General features: G+C 43.0%; 1 protein-coding gene across 1 annotated transcript in view; it reads right to left on the bottom strand.

Moving 5' to 3' along the window:
- LOC138261445 (hemoglobin subunit alpha-3-like) overlaps positions 1-12,152 on the bottom strand; it is a 44,119-nt gene extending 31,967 nt beyond the window's left edge. Inside the window, exons 1-2 of the mRNA XM_069210393.1 lie at positions 12,009-12,152; positions 10,693-10,897 (exon numbers count right to left, since the gene is read on the bottom strand). Coding sequence (XP_069066494.1) covers positions 10,693-10,897; positions 12,009-12,103 — 300 coding nt within the window. The 5' untranslated portion in view covers positions 12,104-12,152. The remainder of the gene's footprint in view (positions 1-10,692; positions 10,898-12,008) is intronic.
- Positions 12,153-12,790: the final 638 nt, after the last annotated feature.

Raw genomic sequence — 12,790 nt, 5'->3', positions numbered from 1 at the left:
AAATACCAGTCTGCTACCCAATTTCGTGGCCCTGGAAGATAGTCTGCTTTTAGATTGCCAAAACATTCCATCCCATCCCATAATATACCAAAATAGTATCGCATCATAGGAAAACATATCATGACATCCAGTGACCTTTCTTAGCATAATAACATAAAAACATAATGTACCGCAGCTCGGTGTTCTCAGTACACCGTTGCATGACATACTATTACATCACGGAAGATAACATAATAGTAACCAAGCATTACATAACGGAACACCCTTTCACATCATATAACAGGACGTAATGTTACATGACATGACAATGGTGCCACATTCCAACAAATACTATACCCAGACTTCTCTCCTTAACATCTTTCTATCACTGCTCTTGCTGTCACACTAATTACTAAGCCCAAACAAGTCTTCACGTCACATTCTGCCTTCCCAAACCTAGGCCAAATCCCACTTACTGCCTACTTGCTTGTCATTAACACTCGGTTATCTGGACGTGGTCACCCACCTTCATTCGAATGAGAGAGACCAGTTCAGGGCAGTTTCCCCTTGCTTTCCCTAACTCAATGAAAGGTGTGCACAAACATGGTCGGGCCTAGACAAATACTGACCCAGTGGAGCACCAACATTGGCATTTTACGATCTTGGCAAGACGTCTAGCATCCTAGCATTGCTACATCTGGGCCAGAGAACACCAGCACCCATCCCCAGGAACCTAAGACCTGACTGTGCCTAGACCTCTAATGTCAAATGGTAAAATGAGTGACTGGCACTCCCTTGGCTCCTTCTCCTATTAATGCTCTCCTCAACTCTGGGCTGTACAGATAAATATTTCTATAGTTGGAGAGAGCAAGAAGGCCTCTTAGTGTCTGTGGGTAAAAACACAACAGTACTGTCATGACCTGCTCGTCACTCAATACAGACAGCAGCACTATCTCTCACAGGTCACAAGCAGCAGAATGAGATCACCTATGTCACAGTCAGCACAGTTATTCCTAAGACAGCTGAACTATCTCTCACTTTTGGCAGAGTAATCTCTTGCCCTGGTGACTGATCTCTTGCTCAGTACAGACAGTAGTGTTATAACTCTCTAGTCCAGAGATCTTCAAACTGGGGGGCCTCAAGTGATCCCAGGGGGGGGGCAGACTCTGACCAAAATAAATATTATATCGATAACAGGCCTTTGTTTTAAGCAGAAGCATGTTATTGCAGTTTTAAAAAGGTAACAGTACCTAACTGCAATGTTTAAATAGGTTTAGACATATTTAAACATTGTCATGTTTATAAAATAATTGTGAAAAATTCTGAGGGGGGCCCAATGATTTTTATTTTTCAACTGGGGGGGGGGGGTGCCATTAAAAAGTTTGGAGACCTCTGCTCTAGTCATACACAGCAGAGTTACTACTCCCCATTTGAAGGCAGTAGAGCTATCCCCAGTGGTTTATGCCCAGTGACCTGTGCATTGATCCTTTGATCTCTTCCTGGAATGGTGTGAACCTGTCTGTTTGTACATCTGTCTATTGGTCCACATCAATCAATCAGTCAAGAATTTATAAAGCACTGCAATTCACAAGTGAAGGTCTCAAGGCACTGGCACACAAAAAGTGGGGAGAGCAAACAGAAACTGTGAAAACAAGGAAAAAGCAAGGAGAAGGCACATAAAAAATGAGGGAAAGCAAGGAGAAAGCAGTGAAAATGAGGGAAAAGCAAGGAGAAGGCACAAGAAACATGGGGAAAAAAACAAGGAGAAAGCAGTGACAATGAGGGAAAAGCAAGGAGAAGGCACTCAAAAAATGGGGATAAAAGCAAGGAGAAGACAGTTGCAAGAGCGATGCAGTAGCACAGGCGAGCTGGGCCTGGTACCTGCTCAATGGGGTTGTGCTTTAGCCTCCATTAAGTAGGTCCTGGGAGGAGGGTGTGATGCTGGGAGGCGGTGGGTGGGGCAAGGCAGGGTTCTCCTCGATAAAGTTGTGCTTCTGCCTCCATTAAGTAGGTCCTGGGAGAAGGGATGCTGAGAAGTGGTGGGCTTGGATAGGCAGGAAGCGGGAAATAACAGGTGGCATGTGCGAGTGGCAATAAAGGAAAAAGCAAGGAGAAAGCAGTGAAATCGAGGAAAAGGCATGGAGAAGACATACAAAAAATAGGAAAACAGGAAGGAGAAAGCAGTGAAAATGAGGGAAAAGCTGGGAGGAGGCGCACAAAAAATAGGAAAAAGCAAGGAGAAAGCAGTGACAATAGGGGAAAAGCAAGGAGAAGGCACCAAAAAAAAGGGGAAAAAGCAAGGAGAAAGCACTGACAATAAGGGAAACGAAAGGAGAAGGTATTCAAAAAATGGGAATGAAAGCAAGGAGAAGACAGGAGCAAGAGCAATGCAGTAGCACAGGAGAGCTGGGCCTGGTACCTGTTCAATGGGGTTGTGCTTTAGCCTCCACTAAGTAGGTCCTGGGAGGAGGGAGGGGTGCTGGGAGGTGGTGGGAGGGACAATGCAGGGATCTGCTCAATGAAGTTGTGCTTCTGCCTCCATTAAGTATGTCCAGGGAGGCGGGAGAGATGCTGAGAAGCAGTGAGCTTGGCTTGGCGGGATGCAGGAAATAACAGGCGGCATGCGGGAGTGGCAATAAAGGAATAAGCAAGGGGAAAGCAGTGAAATTGAGGAAAAGCAAGGAGAAGGCACACAAAAAATAGGGGAACAGCAAGGAGAAAGGAGTGAAAATGAGGGAAAGGCAAGGAGGAGACACACAAAAAAATGGAGAAAGCAAGGACAAAGCAGTGAAAACGAGGGAAAGCAAGTAGAAGGCACACCAAAAATGGGGAAAAAACAGGAGAATGCAGTGAAAATGTGTGAAAAGTAAGGAAAAGGCACAAAAAACTGGAAAAAAACAAGGAGAAAGCAGTGAAAACAAGGGAAAATCAAAGAGAAGGCACACAAAAACAGGAGACAAAAGGAAAAAGTAGTGAAAACAACAGAAAAGCTAGGAGAAAGCACACAAAAACAGGAAAAAAGCATCAAGGAAACAGTGAAAACGAGGGAATAACAAGGAGAAGGCACACAAAAAAGTGGGCAAAAAGCAAGGCAAAGCAGTGACAATGAGGGAAAAACAAGGAGAAGGAATTCTCAAAACAGGGGAAACGCAATGAGAAGACAGGAGCAAGAGCAATGTAGCAGCACAGGGAGATCTGGGCCTGGGTCTAAATGCCTATTCCGCCCTCCTATCTGTTGGTTCATCCACATCATCGCTCCCACAGGTGACCTACTATCAAATAATGCAACTATTGTTGACACAGGATTGGCGTAGGCATGTGATAGCCAAACACCCCTTCAGAAAACCCCGCACAAAACCTTACAGACAAATCTGACCTACATGCAATTAGTAAATATAGTAGGGAACACCCTCATTTTATAATCAAGTCACCTTCCTTATTTGGGCCAGGGCAAGGTTGAAACGCCCCTCTACCAAAAGAAATCCCACATTTACTATTGTTAACTCCACATCTGGGTAAATTGCCACATGTGTACTGCATAAGTACGTAGAATTGGCGTTAAGTATAGCAAACTTATACTTTCTTGTCGATGTTTTGTTCATCAATATTTTTGCTATGGTATTTCTGCAGCAAATTATTTAGTACTCATATTCTGCTATACCTCATGCAGCCTCAACCATACATCACACATTCTGATGAGAGACAGTAAAGCACACTAGGTGTAAAGGAACTGAATTAATTTTTCTAACGGGAAAAAAGACAACTCTTCTAGGGTACAGGAAAAAAATGCCTTTCCACCTCATGGACCAGTCATTTGGTAACAATGGTTAGTCTCCCTGCTATAGACAGTGTACAGTAACCAATGTCTTCCATGGAAGGTAGATGGATTTTGGTTGCACCTCCTGTTACGAATGGTTTTGTGCTCTGCTAATGAAGCACAAAAACACCTTTAATGCACTCATGTGGACCGTGGCCACTTGGAAAAAACACATGGTCAGTCCAAAAAGTCAACATGGGTAGAATTACATCGCTGTCTACATTGTGCAAAGACTTTCATCCCTGCCTGGACCACTGAAAGGTCATATTGTGAGTTGGATATCTCGGAGTATTTTTAACACCTGCTGTGCTGGTATTTTGAATGTGGGGGGGGTGAGCCACATGACGATGCAGTTTGGCTATAGCACCCTGGGCCTCATCCTCACCAGAGAGTTTATCCCATTCACCAGCACCTTCTAATGCTTGTAGCTGGACCATTTTCTAGTCAAGGTCACCACTTGTACCCATCAAAAGGGTACTTAGGTCCATATTTATACTTTTTTAGTGCCGCATATGCGTCGTTTTGTGACACAAAATCGGTGCAAACTTACAAAATACAATTGTATGTTGAAAGTTTGCGCTGCTTTTTCGTCAAAAAATGACACAAATGCGGGCGCTAAAAAAATATAAATATGGGCCTTAGTTTGCCAATGAGTTGAGCACGTGTATTAGTGTCAAAATAATTTTCTAAATCCAAAAAGACTACATTCATCAATATCTACCTGATACCACAGTAAAAAAAAACAGTTTTTATTGCCTGACATTCTACGGCTGAAAACATGCTGCTGTGGGTGGTGTAATGCAGTGTTCCCCAACCCCCGGGCCGCGGACCGGTGCCGGTCCGTGGATCAATCGGCACCGGGCCGCCCGAGGTCTTCAAATCTTGAAGGCATGTTTAAATACAATTAAATTAAAATTATTAAATGAAAACAAGCGGGCCACGGAAAAATTATCAAACATTTACCGGTCCACGGCGATAAAAAGGTGGGATTCACTGGTGTAATGGATCGTGTTCAGATTTTCTGGCAAACTATCTTTAAATATTTTTTCCAACAGTTTCTTAAGTAAGAAAATCTCAGAATTGGCCCTCATTTTCAAGCCCCTTTCCTGCTTCCCTCTGTGCTGAGTGAGATTCTGGTCCTCATTTCGAGTAATATAGTTATCTCCAGTACACCCCCATGCCATAAGAGAAAACTCATAATTCCGAGTTAATTTTGCATCCTTTAACTACTAATCCCTACAGGATCAGTACATTTGTGTGGAAAAAATTATGCAATATGAAGTCCTGGTCACCAAGAAATGAGGGTCCAATGTCCCTTTTCATGTTTTTCTCGCCCTTACTCACTCACCATTACACCATAAAAAACACCAGTACCCCCCAATTTACCGCCATAGACTTATCTTTCTGCTTTGAACTTAATTACATCATCACCTCTACTTCCAATGATGAGGTTGTCCTTAAAGAGAAGGTTGTATTTCTTTCACATTACATCACCTTCAAGAAGGGTTTGTGTAAAGCAAGACATATATAAAAATAAGACGAATAAAGAAAACAAATTACGAGTTGTAAGACGAAAGAATTGGGTTTTCTATACAGGTAGATTTTATTACAAAAAAACAGCTGTGGACTCTATGACCACATAAAATAAAATCCTGGAAATCAGCTTTTTCCCCTCACATTTGCAGCAGTTATTGTGTGATATCAGCAGCATTATTTTCTCTGTACTGTATACATCCTTCTTGAAGTAAGACCAGAGTTTATCTGTACTTGGAGGTCAGGACGGCAGACACTGCGGCCAGGAACTTGTCCCAGGCAGCCTGGCACTGAGGGGTGAAGTCTTCAGGGAAGTGTGCAGCCAGCACAGCCTGGATGCAGTGAGACAGTACCCGAAGGAGAAGGAACAAAGAAAAGCTTGAAGCCCACCAGCAATATAGCCTGCCAAAGAAACTGCAGCCTGGGCCTCAATAGGGGTGTAACCCAGGAGAGCAACTGCAAACCAAGGCTCTGCTTCAGAATAGCCACGATAACGGAATCCTGGTATCGTGTGGAGTTTATTATTATAGTTCCACTTTTTCAGAATCAAATTCCTGGGAAACAGTGTGGGCCCCTGAGTGTCAACTGCAGCGCAGCGGACTATTTTTTCTTTAAGGATTAATACACTTTTTAGTAATAAATAGAAAGCAAAACACTCAACGCTGCCTCATGTATGGAGTATCACCCTTCATGAGCTCATCTTTACTGTCTGAAGGAAACATTCTTACAATACGGTCTTTCCCACGCACTACCTTTTACACGCATCTTTTACCACGCGATGTTTTTATATGTGGTAAAGACATATGCGTGGTAAAGACTTCCATGGTAAAGGCCATGCGTTGCAAAGGCATTGCAGGGTAAAGGATGTCTGGTAAAAGCATGCATGGTAATGGCATTCGTTGTAATGTCATACAACCAGCGCTTAATTTTTAAATAAAAAGGTGCCGGTGCCCTTAGCCCTCTTAAACAAGCAGCTGCTGCAATTAAATGTGAAAACACAGAATACCAAGGCAGAGTAATCCTGAAGCCATCCTGCAGCTTTCTACTTTCTTCCTTTGTGCCCTTTTTCGTTTTTCCCTTCCTCCGCCTTTCCCATATATGTCTTTTGCTCGCAGCAAACGCTTGAGGCAGAGGAATAAGCTCCGGCCCCTCAAAATAAGTGCCGGTGCTCAGCACCGGAAGCAACAAGCACAAATTAAGCACTGCATACAACCCTGTCTAACTAAGTCAGATCCCACCATTACAGTTCATTGGGCTCAGCGGCTCTGAATGCCTTCCTCACCCTCCAAATAAGATTCGCTTTTATTGACTTCAGAAGGACTTCCGACCAAACACACCTAACTTGACCTGCTTTGGAAACTTATGACATCATTTAGACCCTAGAGCAGGGTCTTTCATCCCACCCGGTCAGCAGAGGTATAGCCCCTGCTTCCCTGGTGGAGGTGAGTGCATCTTATTTAGAGAATCCACTTGCCTCACAGACATCTCTAAACCTTCACAGAAATCGTGGCTACAGCCATTGCCCTCGAGGCTAAAGAGCGGGGGCCGTGTTTGCTGTGCACACTCGGTAAACGTTTTTGATGTTCTAAAAACAAACTCGGGTACTTCCAATTTTGCTATTGAAAAACAAAATATAAATGCCCCAGATGCAGAGGAGGCTAAATAGAGCAGGAGGAGAGTCAGTTTAACTTAAGGGCCACATGGTCAGAGGTTTGTGTTAGTAAAGTCAGCTGATGTTTTGGAGCTACAAACTCAGCACCTCACCCAACTCTCAATAAAGCAGGGCTATTGCGAGTCTGGCCAGCAGGATCAAAGCTGATGTACTGGGGAGCTCCCACTCCGCCAAACTCCACATTGTGCCACTTCTGTTATTCCTTACTATTACTTTTATCTTCGGACAAATTTAACTATCAAGCGTGTACTTTTCTGTACGGAATTAACTTCACTAGATCGTCCTCTATTTTCAGAATTGCCAATTCCTTTTGCTATAGTAAGGGGCAGGACGTGCAGTGTACAGGTTAAAAAAAGTCCTGAGAATATAATGAAATAGATGCAGTTTCTTTTATTTTCCCCATCACTAAATTGCAGCTTATTACTTTGTATCTTTACTGTTGTAAAAGCCCTTTCACCTCCTAAGGTCACGTCCTGTACCTGAAGAGCCAAAGGTGGCATAGGCCTACTTCCAGCAAGCACTCAGCTGGGAAGTAACAGGCAGCTGTAAGTGGTGTGAAATGGGGCATCCACCAGTCAGGATCCCTGCTGCCACTGAATCTCTTGCATTAGTATTAACCTTCTCACTGTTTCTTGTTCTAGTTATTGAATGCAAATTACAAAATTTAGTACAGACTAAGGGTCATATTTATAATCCCCTAGCGCCACTTTGTGCCACATTAGCATCATTGTTTTTTACGCTAATGTGGCCCAACGAGGCCAAAACCCTTGCGTCATATTTACAAAGTGGCGCAATGCACGTATTGCACCACTTAGTAACCCTTTGCGCTACATTATGCCTGCACCGAGCATAATGTATGCAAAGGGGGCGTTCCCCCATTAGGTGGTGAAAAAGTGGTGCAAGGAAATCTAACAGATGTCTTTGTGTCATTTTTTACAGCACTTTTAATGCCTGCTCAGAGCAGGCGTTAAAACGGGGCTTCCATTATTTATAATGGGCCCCTATTTACTCTGCAGGAGTGACGCCAATATTTTGGCGCTACTCCTGCAGAGTGCATCAATAGCGTCATGAAAAATTACGCTATTGCCCCCTACGCTGCGCCATGGTGCGCCATATCTTAGATACGACGCACACATGGTGGTTGTAGGGGGACGTTAAGGGGCGCAGGGAAAGTGGAGCTGCACTAGGTGCAGCACACTTTTCTTAAATATGCCCCTAAGTAAATACACACTACAGTTAATAATAAGATATAAGGAAAGAGTTTTTGATGGTGAAATACAGAAGATGTTAAAACATTAATAGTGCTCGTTAAGTAAACTACAGTAATGCAAATTTTCTGTTTCAGGTAAGGCCTCCGAGTTGATTAAATTAAAGATTTGGCATTGATGACATTTATTGTGACAGTGGGAGAACATACCCCACCCTGGTCCAGTGGAAACAAATTATAATATTTATACATGGTCAATTGGCATTTTTACGAGGGCAATAATTGGTCATCTGCTTGGCTTCTTTTTAAACCCCCCCGCCCAATGCAGTTTACTTGGGGAGTAAGGAGCTGTAAGTGTCTTATATTAAATAATAATGTGCCTTTCTCAAAGTTTAGCTGTAGGAGCCCATTACCTGGTCCTTTAATAAATATATGGGCCTTAGCGGTGTGTTTTTATACCATAGATGGAGTAAAAGTGTGCACTATTATGAGAGGTGAAAACGTAATGTATTTCAGCTTAGTTATCACACTCACTGCAGGGCTTAATGAAAACAGAAGGGGATCGCCTATTACTACAAGAAGTAGCAGCCCAGTAAAATATTCTCTTTAAGTGAATTTAATTTGCCTTGTGAATAACATGCTTTTTCTTGTATACTTTGCCTCTTAAGATTTATTCAGAATTGTACTATACATTTTCAGAAATTATGTTATATATTGTTTACTTCCAGATGTTTGGCATTCAAGTAGTTCTAAATTTACTTTAACAAACTACATCATTAAATAATTTTGACTCATTAAATTAATTTAAAGGCAATGCATCCCATCTACTTTCCTTGACAAAAAGTCACTCCCAGGTTGTAGGTTGTAACATATAGGGGGTCATTTACAGATTGACAGTTTCCCAGCGATAATAAAACAATTTGGCAATTCAGCCAGTGCAAACTGGTCATCTTTCTATTAAATTATTGCATATATAGTGTTACATGTGAAACAACATATGGCAATTAGCAAATATACCTGTTGAGTAGCATTAAAGCGTCTTTTAAAGATGTTTGATTATCATTATGTGAACAAATGTTACAGAATCATGACATCAACAAAATCCACTTGTGAATTTCAGGGAATACCATGGATGGGAGAATGTTTTTCATTGTAGTGCCACAAGACTTTAAGGGCCATATTTATACTTTTCGACGCACAACTGCGCCAACGCTGTTGTGCGTCAAAAAATCTAACGCCGGCTAACGTCATTCTGAAGCTCCATGCGGGCGCCGTATTTATTCAATGACGTTAGCCGGCGTAGCTGCCTGGTGTGCGTAAAAAAAAATGACTTACACCAGGCAGCGCCGGCGTAGGGGAATATGGAGCTTGGGCGTCAAAAAATGGGGCAAGTCAGGCTGAGGCAAAATTTTCGCCTCAACCCGATTTGCGCCATTTTTTTGACTCCCAACCCCCATTGAAATGACTCCTGTCTTAGCAAAGACAGGTTTCATGCCCCCTTGCCCAATGGCCATGCCCAGGGGACTTATGTCCCCTGGGCATGGTCATTGGGCAAAGTGGCATGTAGGGGGGCACAAATCAGGCCCCCCTATGCCACAAAAAATAAATAAAATACTTTCCTGAACTTACCTTAAGTTCCCTGGGATGGGTCCCTCCATCCTTGGGCGTCCTCCTGGGGTGGGCAAGGGTGGCAGGGGGTGTCCCTGGGGGCATGGGAGGGCACCTCTGGGCTCCTTCCGAGCCCACAGGTCCCTTAACGCCTGCCCTGACCAGATGTTAAAAAACGACGCAAAAGCGGCTGGACATAATTTTTTTTGACCCGCCCACTCCCGGGCTTCATTTTTGCCGGGAGTGTAAATACGGCGCACATGCCTCTGAGTAATTTTTTAGACGGGAACGCCTATCTTGCATATCATTAACGCAAAGTAGGTGTCCACGCTAAAAAATGATGCAAACTCCATGAACTTTGGCGCTAGACGCATCTAACGCCAATGTATAAATATGGAGTTCGTTTTGCGTCGGATTTGCGTAAAAAAAAATGACGCAATTCCAGCGCAAACAGAGTATAAATATGCCCCTAAATACCACAATTGTGCCAGATGCACTACTATTCACTTATGCACATTTAATACATGTTTTACTGCTTCCAACCCTTCTCAAAATTAGGGCCTTAAGTAGTAACAAATGCACTAAATATTTTGTGGTCAGGAAGGTCCAACGTGTGTGGAGAGGTTTGCTTAGGTTCCAAACAGGAAGTATAGGATCTCCCTCTTTTACCTTTGAATACTTTTTTAATTTAAATATTTATAAAGTGCAATGCTATCAAGAGACTTCATGAAGCTAATAAAAATTAAAGAGTGCTCTTGTTTGTTACAGCTTTGAAATTCTGATCTACAGAACAAAATACTCACTGCAGCATTTGACCATGCAAGCAGAGCAACAGTTAAGTTCCTCTGTTTGGTATACTTTGTAGTCTTGTCTCACCTTGAAGTTCCCGGGGTCAACGCGGAGGTTGTAGGCGTGCAGGTCGCTCAGTTTCGAAAGGGCCTGGTCAAGGTTGTCCATATTTTTAGCCGCTTCTCCCAGGGCGCCGAGCACTTTGGCACCATGATTACGCAGATCAGCAGATCCCGAGCTGGTGTCAAAATGGCTGAAGTACGTCTTGCTGTGGCCGAAGCTTTTGAAAAGCCTAAAATAAAAAATAAAAAACACGTTTCTTGAAGGCTCAAACAGTTAGCAGCTCACTTCACTTCGGTGTTGCATCTTACATCAAATGTGTACGTCTGATGTGAGTTTGTGAGCGATATTTCATTCCCTATTTTTTAATACTGAAATTTCAACCCTATACGAAAGTACAAAAGGTATAGAGCCTAGGTGCCCTATTCTAAAAATGATAGACACGTTTGAATTTGTATACATTGCCTATAATAAAAACAAACTGCAGTCTGGGTCGCTTTACATGTCCCAAAGGATTACCCATGGTACCATAAACTGGTACAGTTCAACTTTCTCTAAATGAATGAGTGGGTAATCCCTGTTTATGTATGCAGGTTGTGAAAACACGAGTAGAATAGCACAAAAACCTCTAGACCTCCAGGCAAGGTTAGATCTATTAACGTAGTGTGACTTGGCTTTGGCCAACACCTAGCCCAAATGAATGCAAGCACAAATAATGGGCCAAAGGGAAAATACGTTAATTTCCAACACATAGCCCGCCCAATTTCCACTAAAAAGTAGCCACGAGCAGATGTCTGCATGTAGGAATTTGAACTGAAGAGACTCACTTGAGAACAAGTCGCTTGCAAGAGTGATCAACTTGCCTTGCTAAAAAGTACTTTTCTGTTTTGATGCTATCATGGGCGCATAATTTTTAGATGGCTCTGTGCTGATTTGGCCTTCCCGCATTGCAGCTCTGCAGATATTCAAGCAGTATGTGTCCTGAGTGAATTTTAGTGCACCTAAAATGATTCCTACAGTAGATATTATAATACCGTGTCCACAAATTATAGTCTAAAAGATGGTGCCATATAAAACAGTTTCCAGTGCTGTTCTCAGTGCTTTAAATTGGTAGTTATTGTGAGGAACCTGCACTTCTCTCCCTTGTTGCAATACATTTTGGCGGGGGTTTACTTCTAAGAAGCAAACACGGGTACTCTAAATAGAGGGCACCTGCAATTTTATATTTCGATTTAAAGGACTGGTGGTTCTTTTATTTCCAATAAGCTCCTAACCCTAGTCTATTGTCAATTGCGTCCGTTTTTGAGGCAGAACACTTCATGCGCAGCCCGCCCGGGTGTTACCTGTCCAGAGCTTCGGCTCCCAGGGCCTCGAGGTCGCCGGAGGCCTTTCCCCACAGGGAGAGCACTGCGGCCTTCTCTGCGTCGGTCAGGGTCATCTTGGTGGCTTCGGTGCGGGCGGCTCACGGTCAGCACGAGGTGGACGGTGGAGAGGAGTCGGTGCTGTCCCCAGCTGTGTCCACTTATAAAGAGGAGGTGGGCAGGAGGGACGTGACCGACCCCCACGACCGTTGGTCATTCTTGGTACCCACCCAAACTGCTTATCTTATCGCCTTGGAACAAGGGGGCTCCCTGCATGACAGCAACGAACAACAATATTTTCACCCTCATATTTAAAATTGAAATTACAGCAATATTGTGCAGAAAGTTTTATTGACACCGCACTGAGTTTAATTTTATTTTAACACGCGCACAATATATCTTTGTGAAGGCAATTTAGTCTTAGCATTTATTTTTTGGGAATCACAGCATACTGGCCACGTCAGTCGTAGGGGAAAACGTTCCCCATTTTATTGTCTATCATAGAACAGTTTATTGTGATCATTTAACGAGACCACCTGAGGCAGACAGAGTTAGATCGAAGTAGCAATGGAACATCTTCGTATTCTAAAGGAAATCCTAAATGTAAAGGAAAGTCATCTATATAACACGCACCATCACATATATATTTCAGAATACGTTTAATTTCACTACCTATATTGCAATTGTCTTATAGCTTTAGTACTTGAAATCAAAGGGCTCAGTGTAGTGGTATTTGTACATCGGATAATTGCGAATTACCAAGA

The sequence above is a fragment of the Pleurodeles waltl genome, chromosome 10, assembly GCF_031143425.1.
Source record: "Pleurodeles waltl isolate 20211129_DDA chromosome 10, aPleWal1.hap1.20221129, whole genome shotgun sequence".
Taxonomy (NCBI): Eukaryota; Metazoa; Chordata; class Amphibia; order Caudata; family Salamandridae; genus Pleurodeles; species Pleurodeles waltl.
Note: the sequence above shows the minus strand (reverse complement) of the source record. Positions and strands in the feature narration are given on the sequence as shown.